Genomic DNA, 14,257 nt, shown 5'->3' with positions numbered 1-14,257 from the left:
TTGCTTGTAATAAAACTTGTTTATTTAATTTAATGTGAAAGCCTTGACTTAACAGACTGCTCCCCAATACTGAAGAATGACTTTCTAATCAATGTCCAGTAGTACTGTTGTGCATGCAATGTTGGTCAAAAACATATCCATAACAACAAAACTTATTATTATTATTACTATTATTAAATCAAATATGTTACATTTGACAAATAATTTAATGTTCCCAAAATCAACTTTACCACAGAGACAACAGTTGTAAGCATAATTATTTAAAATAAATGTGTTTGGATACAATGCTGATGTTGCTCATGGTGGAATGAGTTATTTCTTGTCTTTATGCAGAAGATAAACCTTCAGCAGTTATGGTGTTAAATTGTTTTTTCCCCCTCCATACAACTCACCCTACAGTAGTAAATGTTTTCAATTATCAATTATTTCATAGTATTCTTCTAATTTGGTTGAATGTTGTGGTTAGAGAGTACAATTTTACCTTAAAGCGCTCTCCTCCTGTCAAGTAACTGCCTGTCAGACAAAGCGGAGGGGTAAAATCCCACGCGGTTCTCATATTGACGGACGTAGCGAGACCCTGCAGGCTGCAGCATGGCCGAGGAAGGCGAAAAGAAACCGGTGCTTGAAATGGTAAGAAGTGGGGGAAAAAAGCTTTCCGTTTGCGAATGTTTTATACCACACGACCTTCTCGTTATCAGACGTAATTGTTGGGTTATTATGGGATGTTAGGAGCCGGCGTTAGCCTCTTAAACAGCCTGCTCTCCCCACACGTGTGTAGCCGCAGCAGCTAGCAACATCAAAACAGTCCTGCAGCTATAGCAGTTGTTTTTCGCGCAGATCTGGGTATTTCTGCGTCGACTTGGTTTAAATTAGATTCACCCAATGCACGTTGTGACGTGTGCGTCTTTTAACCACTGCCATCCTGATTATTCCTAACACAACTGAATATTTTCTCCAGCTTCTTAGTGTATTTGTCAATGTGTGTAACCAAGGTGGATCGATCATTTGATCGATATTTCTGTCACAAACTAGTTGAGGATTGGGTGTAAAATACAGCTGGAGTGTTTTTTATTATTTTATTTTTTGGCTAAAGTTGGATCTGGATTTATTGCTCCAAGGAAAGATCCTGTTAAAGCATCGTGAATGAAATTAATCCGAGTTGTTCTTTCTGCCTGTCTTTTATTGGTGCACTAGAAGGAAACGCCTCAATAGTATTTTTGTTGTTGGTTCTGCTTCTTAGGTTCAGGGGACACAGGATCTGAAAATGTTCCTCTAAAAAAATGCCCAGAAAGCAGCTTAACTTAAGAACCACAACAATGAAATCACTGACCTGCAATGGAACCAGCAATCAAGATTTTATTATAATGCAGCTTCTTATATATATATATATATATATATAAGTCTTATAGTGTTGTGTGTGTGTGTCTATTGTGGTATTTTAATAGCTGACACTTTAACATACAGCTTGTGTTTCAATGAATGTTATATTCTCAGTCCTCTTTTCCACATTACACAGTAACAGAAGTGTAATGAATCCAGACGGTGTTTCATTAGGGCTGGATAATATAGAAAAAAAAGCATATTGATAAAATAGAAATCATATTGATAATTATCAACAAATTCAAAACATATATTTTAGGTGCAGCCCTGGCCATTTTATGCTGTTGCTTAGCAACCTATTTTTAGATACAGAACACACAAACACTGAATTCAAGCTCTGCCATTTATTCAACCAGCTTTTTACCAACACTACAAGTTTTTTAAAAAAAGAACCCGTGCTCTCTGGACTCTTTGAAGGGGCGGAGCTTGATGATGGAGGTTCCTGGGTCTGCTTTGTGATTGGCTGGGAGGATGTAATGACTGTAATATTAACCTACATGGCTAGAATGCATAAGGAAGGAAAACTTTTGTTCTATTGAACTTTGTATTGACCCTTTTTTATATACGTCTATCAATCGATGTATATCGTTATCAAATCATCGTCCAGCCCTATGTTTCATCCCTCTGTGCCTGTGAGATATTTGTTCTCACCCTAATTCCTATACAATGCGATGCAACAGGATTTGAATGGCAAAAATGTTATCACACCGGCAATAAGTCAGTAAGTCATCATTTTTCTCAGAAAGGATAATGATGGGTTCAAGAATAGTTTGGTGTGCCCCCCTTTACTCTGATATCTCTAAATAAAACCCAGTGCAACCAGTTACCTTCGCAAGTCACCTGGCTAGTAAGTAAAGAAAGCGGCATTAAGTCAGACAACATACCAACAGTTTATGGCCACTATATGCAACCCACTCACGGTAGGGACACAGATGCCTGCTCGTCACCCGGAATACATCTTAAAACATGGTGGAGGCGGCATCATGCTGGTGGAGGGGGGGTGGTTTTATGGGAAGATAGAGCTAAATACAGGGCTATCACGGAAGAATACCTGTACAAAAAAACTCCAGACTTTAACGATTTATACCTGCAGTATCCCTAGTTTTTGTAGGGTGTCCCTTCCTCTCGTGCTGTGACTGCACAGCTGCCAGAGGTGTTGTCCCATCTGGTGACGGGGACACGTCCCATCCAGGCTCTTTTTAGAGAGCAAGAGCAGAAGAAGCGGCTTTTTGCCTCGCAGTAAACGGAGCGAGCAGCTGAGGAGCCGAGGCCAGGGCTCGTAAAGTGGCGGTGCGAGCGCCTGTCACCGGATGCCATGAGAGCGGCGGCGTGTAATCAAGGTGCACACCCAGGCCCTCCTGATGCAGTTACACGCAGCTTAGTGTGGCCAATGTGCTTCCAGCAGTTCAGTCGACGAGGAAAACAGCTCGTTTGTGTATCTTGTTGGTGAACGCCTGCAGCTGCATTCGTCTCCAAAATAGATTTCTCCCTCTTATGGACGCGGAACGAAACGGACGAAGGCCGGCGTGACGCGAACTAGCTCTTTCCTGCCGGGGGTGTCGTTGTGTAACGCCAGCGTTCTCCTTCAACAGGTCCAGGCGGACGGCGCCGACGACGGCTGCGTGACCTTCGTGATGCACAACGAGGACCACACCCTGGGCAACGCCCTCCGATACATGATCATGAAGAAGTCAGTGGCTTGTGTTTGTGTTGCTGAGCTGTAGCGTTCACAGACGCTGGAGCTGGCATAGTTAAATCCGCTCCTGGTATTCTCCCTGGAATCTGTGATTTACGGGCTGCTGTTTCTGGCCTGTCGGAGGGATTGCATCCTCCCCCTCTAGCAGAGCTTCCAGGCAAAACAGCCCCAACCATCCCGTGTCTCTCACCTTCACCCTCCTGTTTTCTCTCGGCAGCCCGGACGTGGAGTTCTGCGGCTACACCATCACCCATCCGTCTGAGAGCAAGATCAACTTTCGCATCCAGACACGAGGTCAGCGTCTCATCCACAGAGCTCAGCGGCAGTCTCCGCACTCCCCTGAATCTTTTTCCACATTTTGTGTCGTTAGGACCACAAACCTCAATGCATTTTACTGGGATTTTATCTGAATATACAGGACTGTCTCAGAAAATTAGAATATAGTGATAAAGTTCTTTATTTTCTGTAATGCAATTAAAAAACATGAAATGTCATACATTCTGGATTCATTACAAATCAACTGAAATATCGCAAGCCTTTTATTGTTTTAATATCGCTGATTATGGCGTACAGCTGAAGAAAACTCAAAAATCCTATTTTAAAATATTAGAATATTTCCTCAGACCAAATAAACAGCAAAACAAAATCAAACATTTGAAAATGTCCATTAATGCACTCAGTACTTGGTTGGGAATCGTTTTGCACAGATTACTGCATCAATGCGGCGTGGCATGGAGGCAATCAGCCTGTGGCATTGCTGAGGTGTTATGGATGCCCAGGATGCTTCAATAGCGGCCTTTAGCTCATTTGCATTGTTGGCTCTGGTGTCCTTCAGCTTCTTCTTCACAATACCCCACAAATTCTCTATGGGGTTCAGGTCAGGGGAATTGGCAGGCCAATCAAGGACAGTAATGCCATGGTCAGTACACCAGTTACTGTGAGAATCTGATGTCGTCTCTTAACCACTACCATACTTGTGATTTAGTTTACTGAACCAAGCTGAGTGTTTTTCAAGGCTCAGGAAACCCTGCAGTGTTTCGAGTTAATTAGACGATTCAAGTGATTAGTTGAATAGCCTACTAGTATACTTTTTCATGATATTCTAATATTTTGAGATAGGATATTTGGGTTTCTTAAGCTGTAAGCCATAATCAGCGATATTAAAACAATAAAAGGCTTGCGATATTTCAGTTGATTTGTAATAAATCCAGAATGTATGACATTTCATGTTTTTTAATTGCATTACAGAAAATAGAGAACTTTATCACAATATTCTAATTTTCTGAGACAGTCCTGTAAAGGATTCACTGTGTAAGCCATCACCACAAAAGAAGCTTAGAGAGTTTGGCAAGGAGAGCATTGATCAGAAAGCAGCTAGGAGGCCCTTGGTAGCTCTGGAGGAGCTGCAGAGATTCACAGCTCAGGCGTGAGAAGACAACCATTAGTTGCGGCGCTCCTCAAATCTGACCTTTACGCAAAAGTAGAATGAAGGAAATCCAGTTGCAAGTTTTTAGAAATCCTGCCTGCAAACACATGGAAGACGGCGCTCTGCTCACGCCAGGCCAAACTTGAGCTTTTATGTCAACATGCATGTTGACAACGATGTTTGGAGGAAAGCTGAGCCTGCATATCAGCCCGAACGCGCCGCCCCTGCAGTGAAACACAGAGGCGGCTGATGGAAAAGTTGTTTGGAGGACGGATGGAGCCGAAAACAGGGCAGTCCTGGAAGGAAACATGTTATGTTCTATAAAAGGCTTGAGACTGTGGTGGAGATTGGACTTTCAGCAGGACTAAACACGCAACCCGGGCTACAATGGAAAGGTTCAGTTCAAGGCGTGTTCATATGCGAGAATGGCCTAGTCAAAGCCCAGCCCCGAATACAGTTGAGAATCTGTCGCACGTCGTGAAAATTCAAGTTCTCAGATCCTATCCACCCCCGTCTGACTGAGGTTGAGGTATTATGCAAATAGGAATGGGCAAGAGTTGGAAAGCTGATGCAGACATGGCTCAAAACATCTCCAGCTGCATGCGCGTAGTAAAATGTGGTTCTACAAAGCGTCGGCGCTGAAGGGCCGAATACAAGCCACACTTTTCAGATTTTTGTGCCATATTTCCAAACCCACGTATCCTCTTCCTCCCACGTCACAGCTGCCTTTTGTTGGTCCGTTGCACAGAATCCCAGTAAAATATGTTGATGCTTGTGGCTGTAACGTTAAAAAATGTGAGAAACTTGACGCGGGTTTGAGTTCAAGGGCCCTCTGCAATTCTGACGGTCCAGATTTGTTTATTTGCGTGAAAGCAGGGAAGCTGAAAGAGAATTTTCGGTCTGGTTTGCAAAGTAAACACGCTGATTGGAGTCTTGTGTGTTCACTTAGGTCACCCAGTTGCACAAGAAAGGCCAACATTGAACTAAGACACACACACACACACGCACACACACACACACTCAGACACAGACACACACACACACACTTTGTTGAGAGGCATTATGTCTTAAAAAAAAAATCCCTGTGACATTTCTGCCGTCAAAAAAAACAAACAGCCGCCCTGTCACATGAAAGGACTTTGCAGAGCTAAGAAAACAACTTGTTATTGCCACAAGTTTTTGGACTCATGGAGGATGTGTTTTCATCCTAGTAAAACCCAAATGGCTTTGAGGCTTTTGTCAGGAGAAGCTGGTAGTTTCCCTCTTGCCCTTAGACGTCGGTGGTATTAAAGGCTGCGTCCTGTTCAAGCCTGCCGTCGTTGCTCCCCACTGTAACCAATGGATGGAAAGTCATCTCTTAACGGTTAATCCATTTGATTGCTCGAACTATTTACGTCTGTTAATTAAGTTGTTAGAATGATGTGACTGTTTGCCCCGCCTTAACCCGTTTTATCATTTGCCGCATTTGGTTTGTTTTATGCGCAAAGTGTGTTATCTGCTCAAAGCCTAAAAGAAGCCTTTGATCTGGATTTCAGGCTGCTTTAAGCCTCCTCGTTCAGGCTTTGGTAGCTCTCAGTAGGTATGGATTTCATGATAAAAAAAACCAAAACAGAATCAAACCAGAGCGCCTGCCCCACTTTGTTTTTCCATCCGTCCATTCAATTTCAATTTCAATTATATTTTATTTATATAGCGCCAATTTGTGAAACATGTCATCTCGAGGCACTTTACAAAGTCAAATTCAATCAGATTATACAGATTGGTCAAAAAATTTCCTATATAAGGGAACCAGTTGATTGCATCAAAGTCTTGACAAGCAGCATTCACTCCTGGAGTGATTCACTCATGCTTGCTCTTACTGAGCAATCATGAAGTGACAGTGGAAAGAAAAACTTCCCATTAACGGGAAGGAAAAACCTCCGGCATTGCATTAAGGTGCTTTATACCTTAGAAAGGTTGCCAGTCCATCAACACAGAGACACATCCATATACACACACCTAAGGGAGACCAATTTACCTAACAGTAGGGTTTTATGACTGTGGGGGGAACCTGGACTCCCCGGAGAGAACCCACGTACACACAGGGAGAACATGCAAACTCCAGATCGCAGGCTGGGAGTTGAACCCAGGACTTTCTTACTGCAAGACAGCAGTGCCACCAGCTACAGCACTGTGCGACACTCAGTTTCCTTCTCATGTAAAAAAGCACGTCCTGTGCCTTATATTCTTACCTGTTATTTTTGATTGATTTCTGCGTCTTTGTTGGATTTCTCGCGAAGGGAGAATAACCGTAGCGGTCCAGCTGCATGGACTGTGTGCCTTGCTTCAAGTGACCCCTGTGGGCTTCCTGGGATCAAAATCTGAGGAAAGTCTTGGACAGAATCTCCGATTCTGAGCCCTTAATCCTGCACTTGAAAGGGGTAGCCGGAAAGGTTTCTGTGGAGTTTGTGAAGGAGCAGTCTAGCCCCACAACAACAGATGTTTCAGAGGTTTACTTCAAACAAGGAGACATAGTTTCTGTAACAAACCTTCAATAACACATTATGCCCTGCCTTTTCATGTATAGTTTAAGGCCTCCTATATACTATGTTTGGCATTATTATTGATATTTGTATCCATTTGGACAAACTCTTCATTGAGCCACCATTTCTGCTGTATTAATAATACACACGATACAGCTTTTATGTAAGAAAGCCTCTCCTGGCTAGGTTTGAAATCCCAATTCTTGTAACAGATCATTACAACTAAAGAAATACCGCCTCCTCCAGTCATTAGGAACCAAAACGTCCGCTTCCAAAAAAAATGCTTTCAAACTTCACAGATTTAAAGATTTATGTCGAAGCAACAGGAACAGTTTTAGCTCTGCTCAACGATTCCTAGGAGTTTAACGATTTAAATGAGTCTCATTACACGATGCTGATATTTGTTTTCTGTGAATAAAACACGCTGTTATTTCCCATATAGTCATTTTGTCTGGGTGGGGCATGTGAAAATGTTGGTGATTAACCAAAATCTTGACTTTTATGCCTTAGCTTTTGTGTAGCTTCCAGTGTAACATCTGCTACCCTTTTTAAGCCATTTGAGGCCAAATAAGATAATAAAGTTAAACCATCAATTTCTAACCTCACAACTCTTACTAAATGTAATGCAGTGCAGCGTAATGCTGTATGAGTTACGGTGGTTACCCAGTATTGTTTGTTAGCATAAACCATTTCTTGCACAAAATATTTTCTCCATCACAACAGCGATTAGATTGGTTTGATGGAACCTTTAGTTCAACATTTCCTGTTTTTAGGGCGGTTAGGGTTGCTAAGATAATTTATTTTAATTTGTTTTTCCGTTTTTGGGAAACCTAAGAGCAAGCCAATGACACTGACTTACTAAATATCCCTTTAAAATGAGCTCTTATTTATAACACTGTTATTTTATACATTAACATTTAATGCTTTGTAGGCAAACGAATGTATTAAATAAAAAGAGTAAAATAAAATTCTTAATTAAACAGAAATATGAATGAATTGGACGGATTCTGTCATTGCTGTTTCTTTTTTTTGTAGTTATCTGTTGTATTTTATGACATTTTTGCCACATTGCTGGTAGCACATCATTTAGAGAGCGCAGGGCTAACTTTCTTTGGCCAGTTTCTAAGAGAAGTGAAATATTAGTGTAAATAGTGTAAATAGCCTGCGCTTATTCAGCTGGCTCATCTGGTTGTGGTGGTGTTTTTTTTTTTTTTTTTTAAATCGGTTCTCCTTTGACCATTTCAGGAGGGATTCCAGCTGTGGAGCCGCTACAGAACGGCCTCAATGAGCTCCATGAAGTTTGTCAGCATGTTCTCAACACATTTCAGGTACACCTCTGTGCTCCCCCCCCCCACCCCACCCCTTTTTTTGTTGTTGTTGTTGTGGTGCCATTTTAAAAAGGGACAAACGAGGTATTTATTTGTGACGTGTCAAAAAAAAAAAAAGATTAATCATGCATCTGCCTTTTAGCGCTCCTGTGTAAAGATCCATAAAAGGTTGTGTTGGAGCCCCGTTGCCTGTGTGTAAGCCTTCGCAGTCAGAAAGATTGTAGAAATGAACAGTGTATCACTGTAGAAGACGACGTCATCCGCAAAGCTGAGCCCCGATGGGACAGAAAGTGAAGAACACAGCGCTGGCGTGTGTTTTTAAATGACCGATGATGGAGCAGACGTTGCCTTTAACAGGCCTTTGCAATGTTGACTTTTTCCCCTGGGTAAAAAACAAAAAGAAAAGTTCAAACGTTTCAACATCTCTTTGATGCTGCATCGACTGGTTTCTAAAGTGACACAAATGCGTTGGCCAGTAGATGCGCAGCTCTTCAGCCCATTCCAGCTCGTTGGAACAGGACCGGTCCTCCTCTCGTCGCCCCTGAGGGCACCGTTGGAGCACGGCTGCGATGTTGGAGACAAGCAGCTGCATCAACTCGCGTCGCTTTACAAAGGCGTCCACACACTGCCATCTGATTCCAAGCAGCTGCAGATAAAGGCTCCTCAGCTCATTTGGCTCAGCCACTGATTGCCGTTTTTAATGTTCATGGCTCAGACCGCCGTGTGCTTTATGAGCCATGTCTGCTCTTGGTTCTCCTCCCAAAACTTCCCAGCAGGTAGTCGATCCAATCCCTCCTGTTATTTGTCTTTGCTCCTAGTAATATATAATATAATATATCGCTCCTAGTCGGAGCGTTTGGCTCAGTATTTCCCAGGCCCGCCTCTTCTTGGTGACTTGCTATCAAAGCTGGAAATGCGCTTAGATGTATGCCTAACGGGGAAGATCATCATTCATCCCTCCGAGTCTGTTGTCAGCGGCATCGATCCTGCTGAAGGGTCCAACATTCTGGTCGGCACGGGGATTCTGGGATTTGTGTTTCTTGGAAATGCAGCAACAAAGTGGACCCTCCTTTCCAGACTGGGCTCAAGCTTTGGCTTTCAGGCTCTCATGAAGTCATACATGTACGGTTCTACAGACCCTGCAAGAGGCTTCATGCTCCTAAAACAGTTTCCCAATTTTTCCTCGTTACAACTACAAAAATGTAATTTATTTAATGAGAATTTCAAGCGACAGACCAACACAAAGTAGAGCATGATTCTAAGGTGGAAGGAGGGGGAATCATGGTTTTATAAACCTTTTATCCACAATTTTCCGCAGGCGGTTGCCGGGGGGGGGGCATTGTCAAGAGTTATGTGCAAAACCTTTGGCGCGCACCGGAAGTAGCAGTTTAGACGGGTGTATGACCGAGCTTGTTGGCGGGGAATGGTGTTTGTTAGTAAATAAAAATCTGAAAAGTGTGGTGTGCATTTCTATTCCACCCTGCTAACTCTGGTAGCCCCCCTTATCCCTTCATGTTTTAGATGCATCTGTTCCAGCCCACCTTATTCAAATGATTGCATTGTTGTTATACCAGTGAGAAACCAGTTGATTACCTGTTAATTTAAATGGCAGCAGGATTACGCCTAAATCACGTAGGGCAGTGGGTGAGAAACTGAGTCTAGGTTGGTTTATCCCAGATAGATGTTGGTGCCTTGGCCTCGTACATCAGGCCAATTGTTACTAATTTAGGGTTCAAAGTGGATGCTGGACTTAAGTTAGAAAATCATATTAGAGACATTGGCAAATCATTTTTTTTCCATTTGAGGCAGCTGGTGAAGGTAAAGCCTATTCTAACCTCTCTGCACTGGTTGCATGTACATTTTAGGATTCATTTTAAAGTCCTTTTATTTGCTTATAGAGCCCTTAAGAGGCCTTTCCCCGCCCTATCTATCTGAACTTCTACACCCCTACACACTCTCCCTTTTCCTCAGGTCAGCTGATCAGCTGCTTCTTAGGGTGCCAAAGACAAAGCATAAGCTTAGAGGAGACCCTGCTTCTGCTGTAGCAGCTCCTAAGTTGTGGAATGACCTTCCCCTTATCAGCAGACAGGCCTCTCCTCTTTCTGATTCTAAATCCCTTCTTAAAACCCAGCTCTTCTCCTTGTTCAGTTTGTTTTATAACTCTTTCCGTTTTACTTTGTTTTAGTGTAAAACAAAGTATAGTAGAGTTTTTATTCAATGATTACTCTATTATTTTAGTATAGAGCTGTTTTATTTATTCAGGTCTTCTTATTGGTTTAATGCTTTCATATGACTGCTGTGTATTTACTCTGTGTACAGCACTTTGGTCCTGTGGGTGTTTAAATTGCTCTATAAATCAAGCTGGTGTAGCGTATGCCTGACGCATCCGCGAGGTCCGCATGGCGTCCCAATGTCCAGATTTTCTAACTAGTCCCATGCAGAAAATCATGGCAAGTGCTTCTACTTGTGGAGAGTTGTCGTTATGATTCGGCCCAGAAAGATCTTCTTAATCAGCAGATTGTGAACAGTTTTTAAAAGAAATTGCTGTCACTCTTGAAAGACGAGGAGGTATTAAAATGTTTAAACAACTGTTTTCTACTGCCACACATAGTATGGTGTTGTATGCTGCCCCCTACAGCCTAGGAGAATATTGCCTAAAGTGGTGTAAATGCTGCAAGAGTTGTCTGCTTGGTTCAATGCCAATGCGTCTGATTTCTACACGGAACGTACATGATTCAACCATAAACCAAGCTTTAGAGGTCTCCAACTCCAGTCCCTGAGAGCCTCTTTCCTTCCACCTTTAGATGCTTTCCTCCTCACAGACAGCCGAATGACCTTCTCAGCATGTCATCAAGTTCTGCAAAGTTCTGGTGAAGACCCAGTAGTTTGATGTAGTGTCATGGAGCAGGGATGCATTGAAAGGTTGCGGGACAGTGGCTCTCTAGGACTGGAGTTGAAGACTCCTTAGCTAAGGTTAAATCTCAATCATGTGTCAGAATGGTCCAGTCAAAGTCCAGACCTGAGCCCAGGGGAGAATCGTTAGCAAGACTTGACAGCTGATGTTTTCAGACGTTTCTCATCTAAGTAATTAAATCTAGATATTCAAACCTGGTAGAGAGATACTCAGCGGAGCTGGGTGGAAATAAAAAACACTCCGCACTTTTCAGATTTGCTTGCGTTATACATTTTTTTCCTTTGCCATCCACTTCAGCCTTATGCACCGCTGTGTTTTGGGCCTTCCCATAATAACCTAGTAAATCAAATGGAAATTTGTGCTTGAACGGTGAAAAGGTTCGGTGTAATGAATACTTTTACAAGGCATGGTATATAATACTAAACCTAGCTTTTTAAAATAATTTATTTTCTGCTAAATGTGAACGTACTCAGACGGGGGTACAGGAGAAAAGCTTTGGCTCATTTAGAGTCAATGTCAGCTCTGCGTTTGCACACACCCTGTGACTCTTTGTCGTTTTTCTTGTGTTTCAGGCAAGAGTGAATGAGTTCAAAGAAGCGCAGGAGAAACCTATGGAATAAAGATCCCAACGGAAAACGGAAAGATTCAGCTTTATTCGACAAGAACTCTTACACTCTCAAAAGTCTGACAAGCGTCAGCTTTAAATACTTGTACAGTTTTTTTTATTGTTTTGTTCGATGCTCTAAGTGATTTATAATGTGTGATAAACCGGTATCAGTGTTGCGTTCTGTTACCGTGCTGCCTGATTAACAAGTAAAAATATTTTTAAGCGTAAAACTGGCCTACAAGAACTTTGATTTTCCCCGTGTTTGCACATTTCTTCCACTCAGGCGTTGGACTTGCTCTGGGTTATTTAATTTCACGGCTCGTGTAAGAGCATTTTTCAAAGACGCCTCGATTTTAAGCAAACAGCGTGTCAATCAGCAGAATATCCTCACGAGTCCCTCCGACGGCAGGTCAGACCGGCGAGGAAGTACGGGGAGCTGATATGTCCTTATTAGCGGAGGAATGTGGTGCCAGGGACTTCATACTGAGCTGGAGGGACAGAGGGGAAGATCGGGGGAGAAAAGTGTGAATAATAAGCTTGAAGTTGGTCGAGCTTAATAACATCACATGCTCATGTGGGAAAAGAATGGATGGGGAAAAAAAACGACTCATTTAATAAAATAAATGGGTGCAAGATGAATCGTTTCTGACACGAGGAGTTGACTCCGTTCTGAAAGCGTGACTGAAGTTTTAGAAAAATATGGGATTTGTTTTCCGTCAGAGAATTACTTGAATAACTTCAAATCATGTCTGTCAAGCAGCAAAGCTAGAGCGACCCTTGGTCCTGTAAAGCTTTGTAGGTGGTTGAAATGCTGGGTATCCACTTGTTGTGTCTTTAGGGGGATTTTTAGTTTGTTCTGAATAAAATAATTTGGGATGACTTTTTTTTTTTTTAAGTGGACTGAGTGAAAATCAGTCCTTCTTAAAGTTATTTTCTACCTTTAGAAACTAAACCTGCTGTCTGAGAGGTGTGTGTGTGTGTGTGAGAACTATAAAATCTTTCAACATAAGATAGAGCATGGTCATTAGCCTTTTTTAATGTAGTAGTACATGTTCATCTCAATACATTTGAGTTAATTTATTTTAATAGTTCATTACATTACACATATACTTTTCAATTGTTTATTTCTGTCCTATCTGGAAGGTTATGGCACACAGCTTAAAAAAAAAATAATACATTCAGTTTCTTAGAAAAGTACGTAATGTTTTAAATCAAATGTCAGTCTAATTAGATATGTACCGGTACTATACAGTAAAGTCATACAGAACATACGGGTCAGTTTACTGGCCAATCACAGTGATAACATGTTCATATAGGTATTTCTGGCCATATTGTCTTTTTCTACCACGTATTTTCCTACCACTAATTTTTTCCATTATTATGCTTGGACACGGTACTCTGTGAACAGCCAGCTTCTCTAATGGATAAACTTTTGGCTTTTCCTCATTGTGAAGGGTCTGCTGGAAAGCTGTCATGTCAGCAGTCCTTCCCATGATTGTGTGGACTAAAACAACACTTTAAAAAAAAAAAAACTTTGATATGGATGTTATATTAAAATTTTTAAAGGAATGGAAGTCTTTTTCTTCAAATGCCCATAATTAAATATAAAAGATTCAGTCACGACTGCTTATTTTGAAATCCGTTTTGGACTGTTCACTAAGAAAAAAAATGTCAGGACTTCTTTGGAAGTGCGCTGTCTAAGGGAAATATTGAGAACAAAAATGAATACATAAAGTGTTCATTTGAGTTGAATGCAGAGCGACAGTCAGAGAGAATGCACAAATCATACAGACGTAACATTGCTGCAGCTCAAGTACTTCTAACTGAACCCAGATAGTTACATATACTGTATAAAAGGACACTTTTATGATTCTCTGGCATTACAGCAAGTTAAACTTTTTCTTTAAGGTCAGGTTGATCAAAATTGGTATTTTATTTGCTAAATCCCAGAAAAATAAGAGATTTCCATACATTTTAATTACTATGCCTTCTTTACCTGTGTGGAAAAGCCCATATTATGATGCTTTTTCAAATCTTCTGATGCTTACCTCAAACACACAGCTTCCTTGTGTGACATCATGGTAAATAAATCAGCCAAGATACCAGGAAGAGAACTGGGTTTATGCCTGGGTACAATTTCCAAATGATGAAAGTCACTTAGAGTCAGCTTGTAGGAGTGACCGTCACGAAGCTGTGGTCGAAGTAAGAACAAATTTGATTTATATTTCGTTTTATTCTCGTTTTTTACAGATAAATCTATCGCAAACTGCTTCACAATAAACCATAAAAGGTATGAAACAGAAAGGTCCATAAAGCACTCGCTAAAATAAAACAAAATGAAAATCGAGGACAGTGAAAGATTGTAGAGTGCAAAACCCTGTTGT

The 14,257-nt window shown here is 41.6% G+C and overlaps 1 protein-coding gene across 1 annotated transcript; it reads left to right on the top strand.

Moving 5' to 3' along the window:
- The first annotated feature begins 509 nt into the window (after nucleotides 1-509).
- On the top strand, nucleotides 510-12,103 carry polr1d (RNA polymerase I and III subunit D). The gene is made up of 5 exons (XM_012866849.3): nucleotides 510-630; nucleotides 2,973-3,070; nucleotides 3,294-3,370; nucleotides 8,270-8,352; nucleotides 11,839-12,103. Exons 1-5 carry the CDS (start codon nucleotides 592-594, stop codon nucleotides 11,884-11,886), a joined length of 345 nt encoding a protein of 114 aa, XP_012722303.2. The 5' UTR covers nucleotides 510-591; the 3' UTR covers nucleotides 11,887-12,103.
- The last annotated feature ends 2,154 nt before the right edge of the window (nucleotides 12,104-14,257 follow it).

This window comes from Fundulus heteroclitus, chromosome 23, assembly GCF_011125445.2.
Source record: "Fundulus heteroclitus isolate FHET01 chromosome 23, MU-UCD_Fhet_4.1, whole genome shotgun sequence".
NCBI classification, from domain to species: Eukaryota; Metazoa; Chordata; class Actinopteri; order Cyprinodontiformes; family Fundulidae; genus Fundulus; species Fundulus heteroclitus.
The sequence above is the reverse complement of the archived record's forward strand: the minus strand, read 5'-3'. Positions and strand labels throughout refer to the sequence as shown.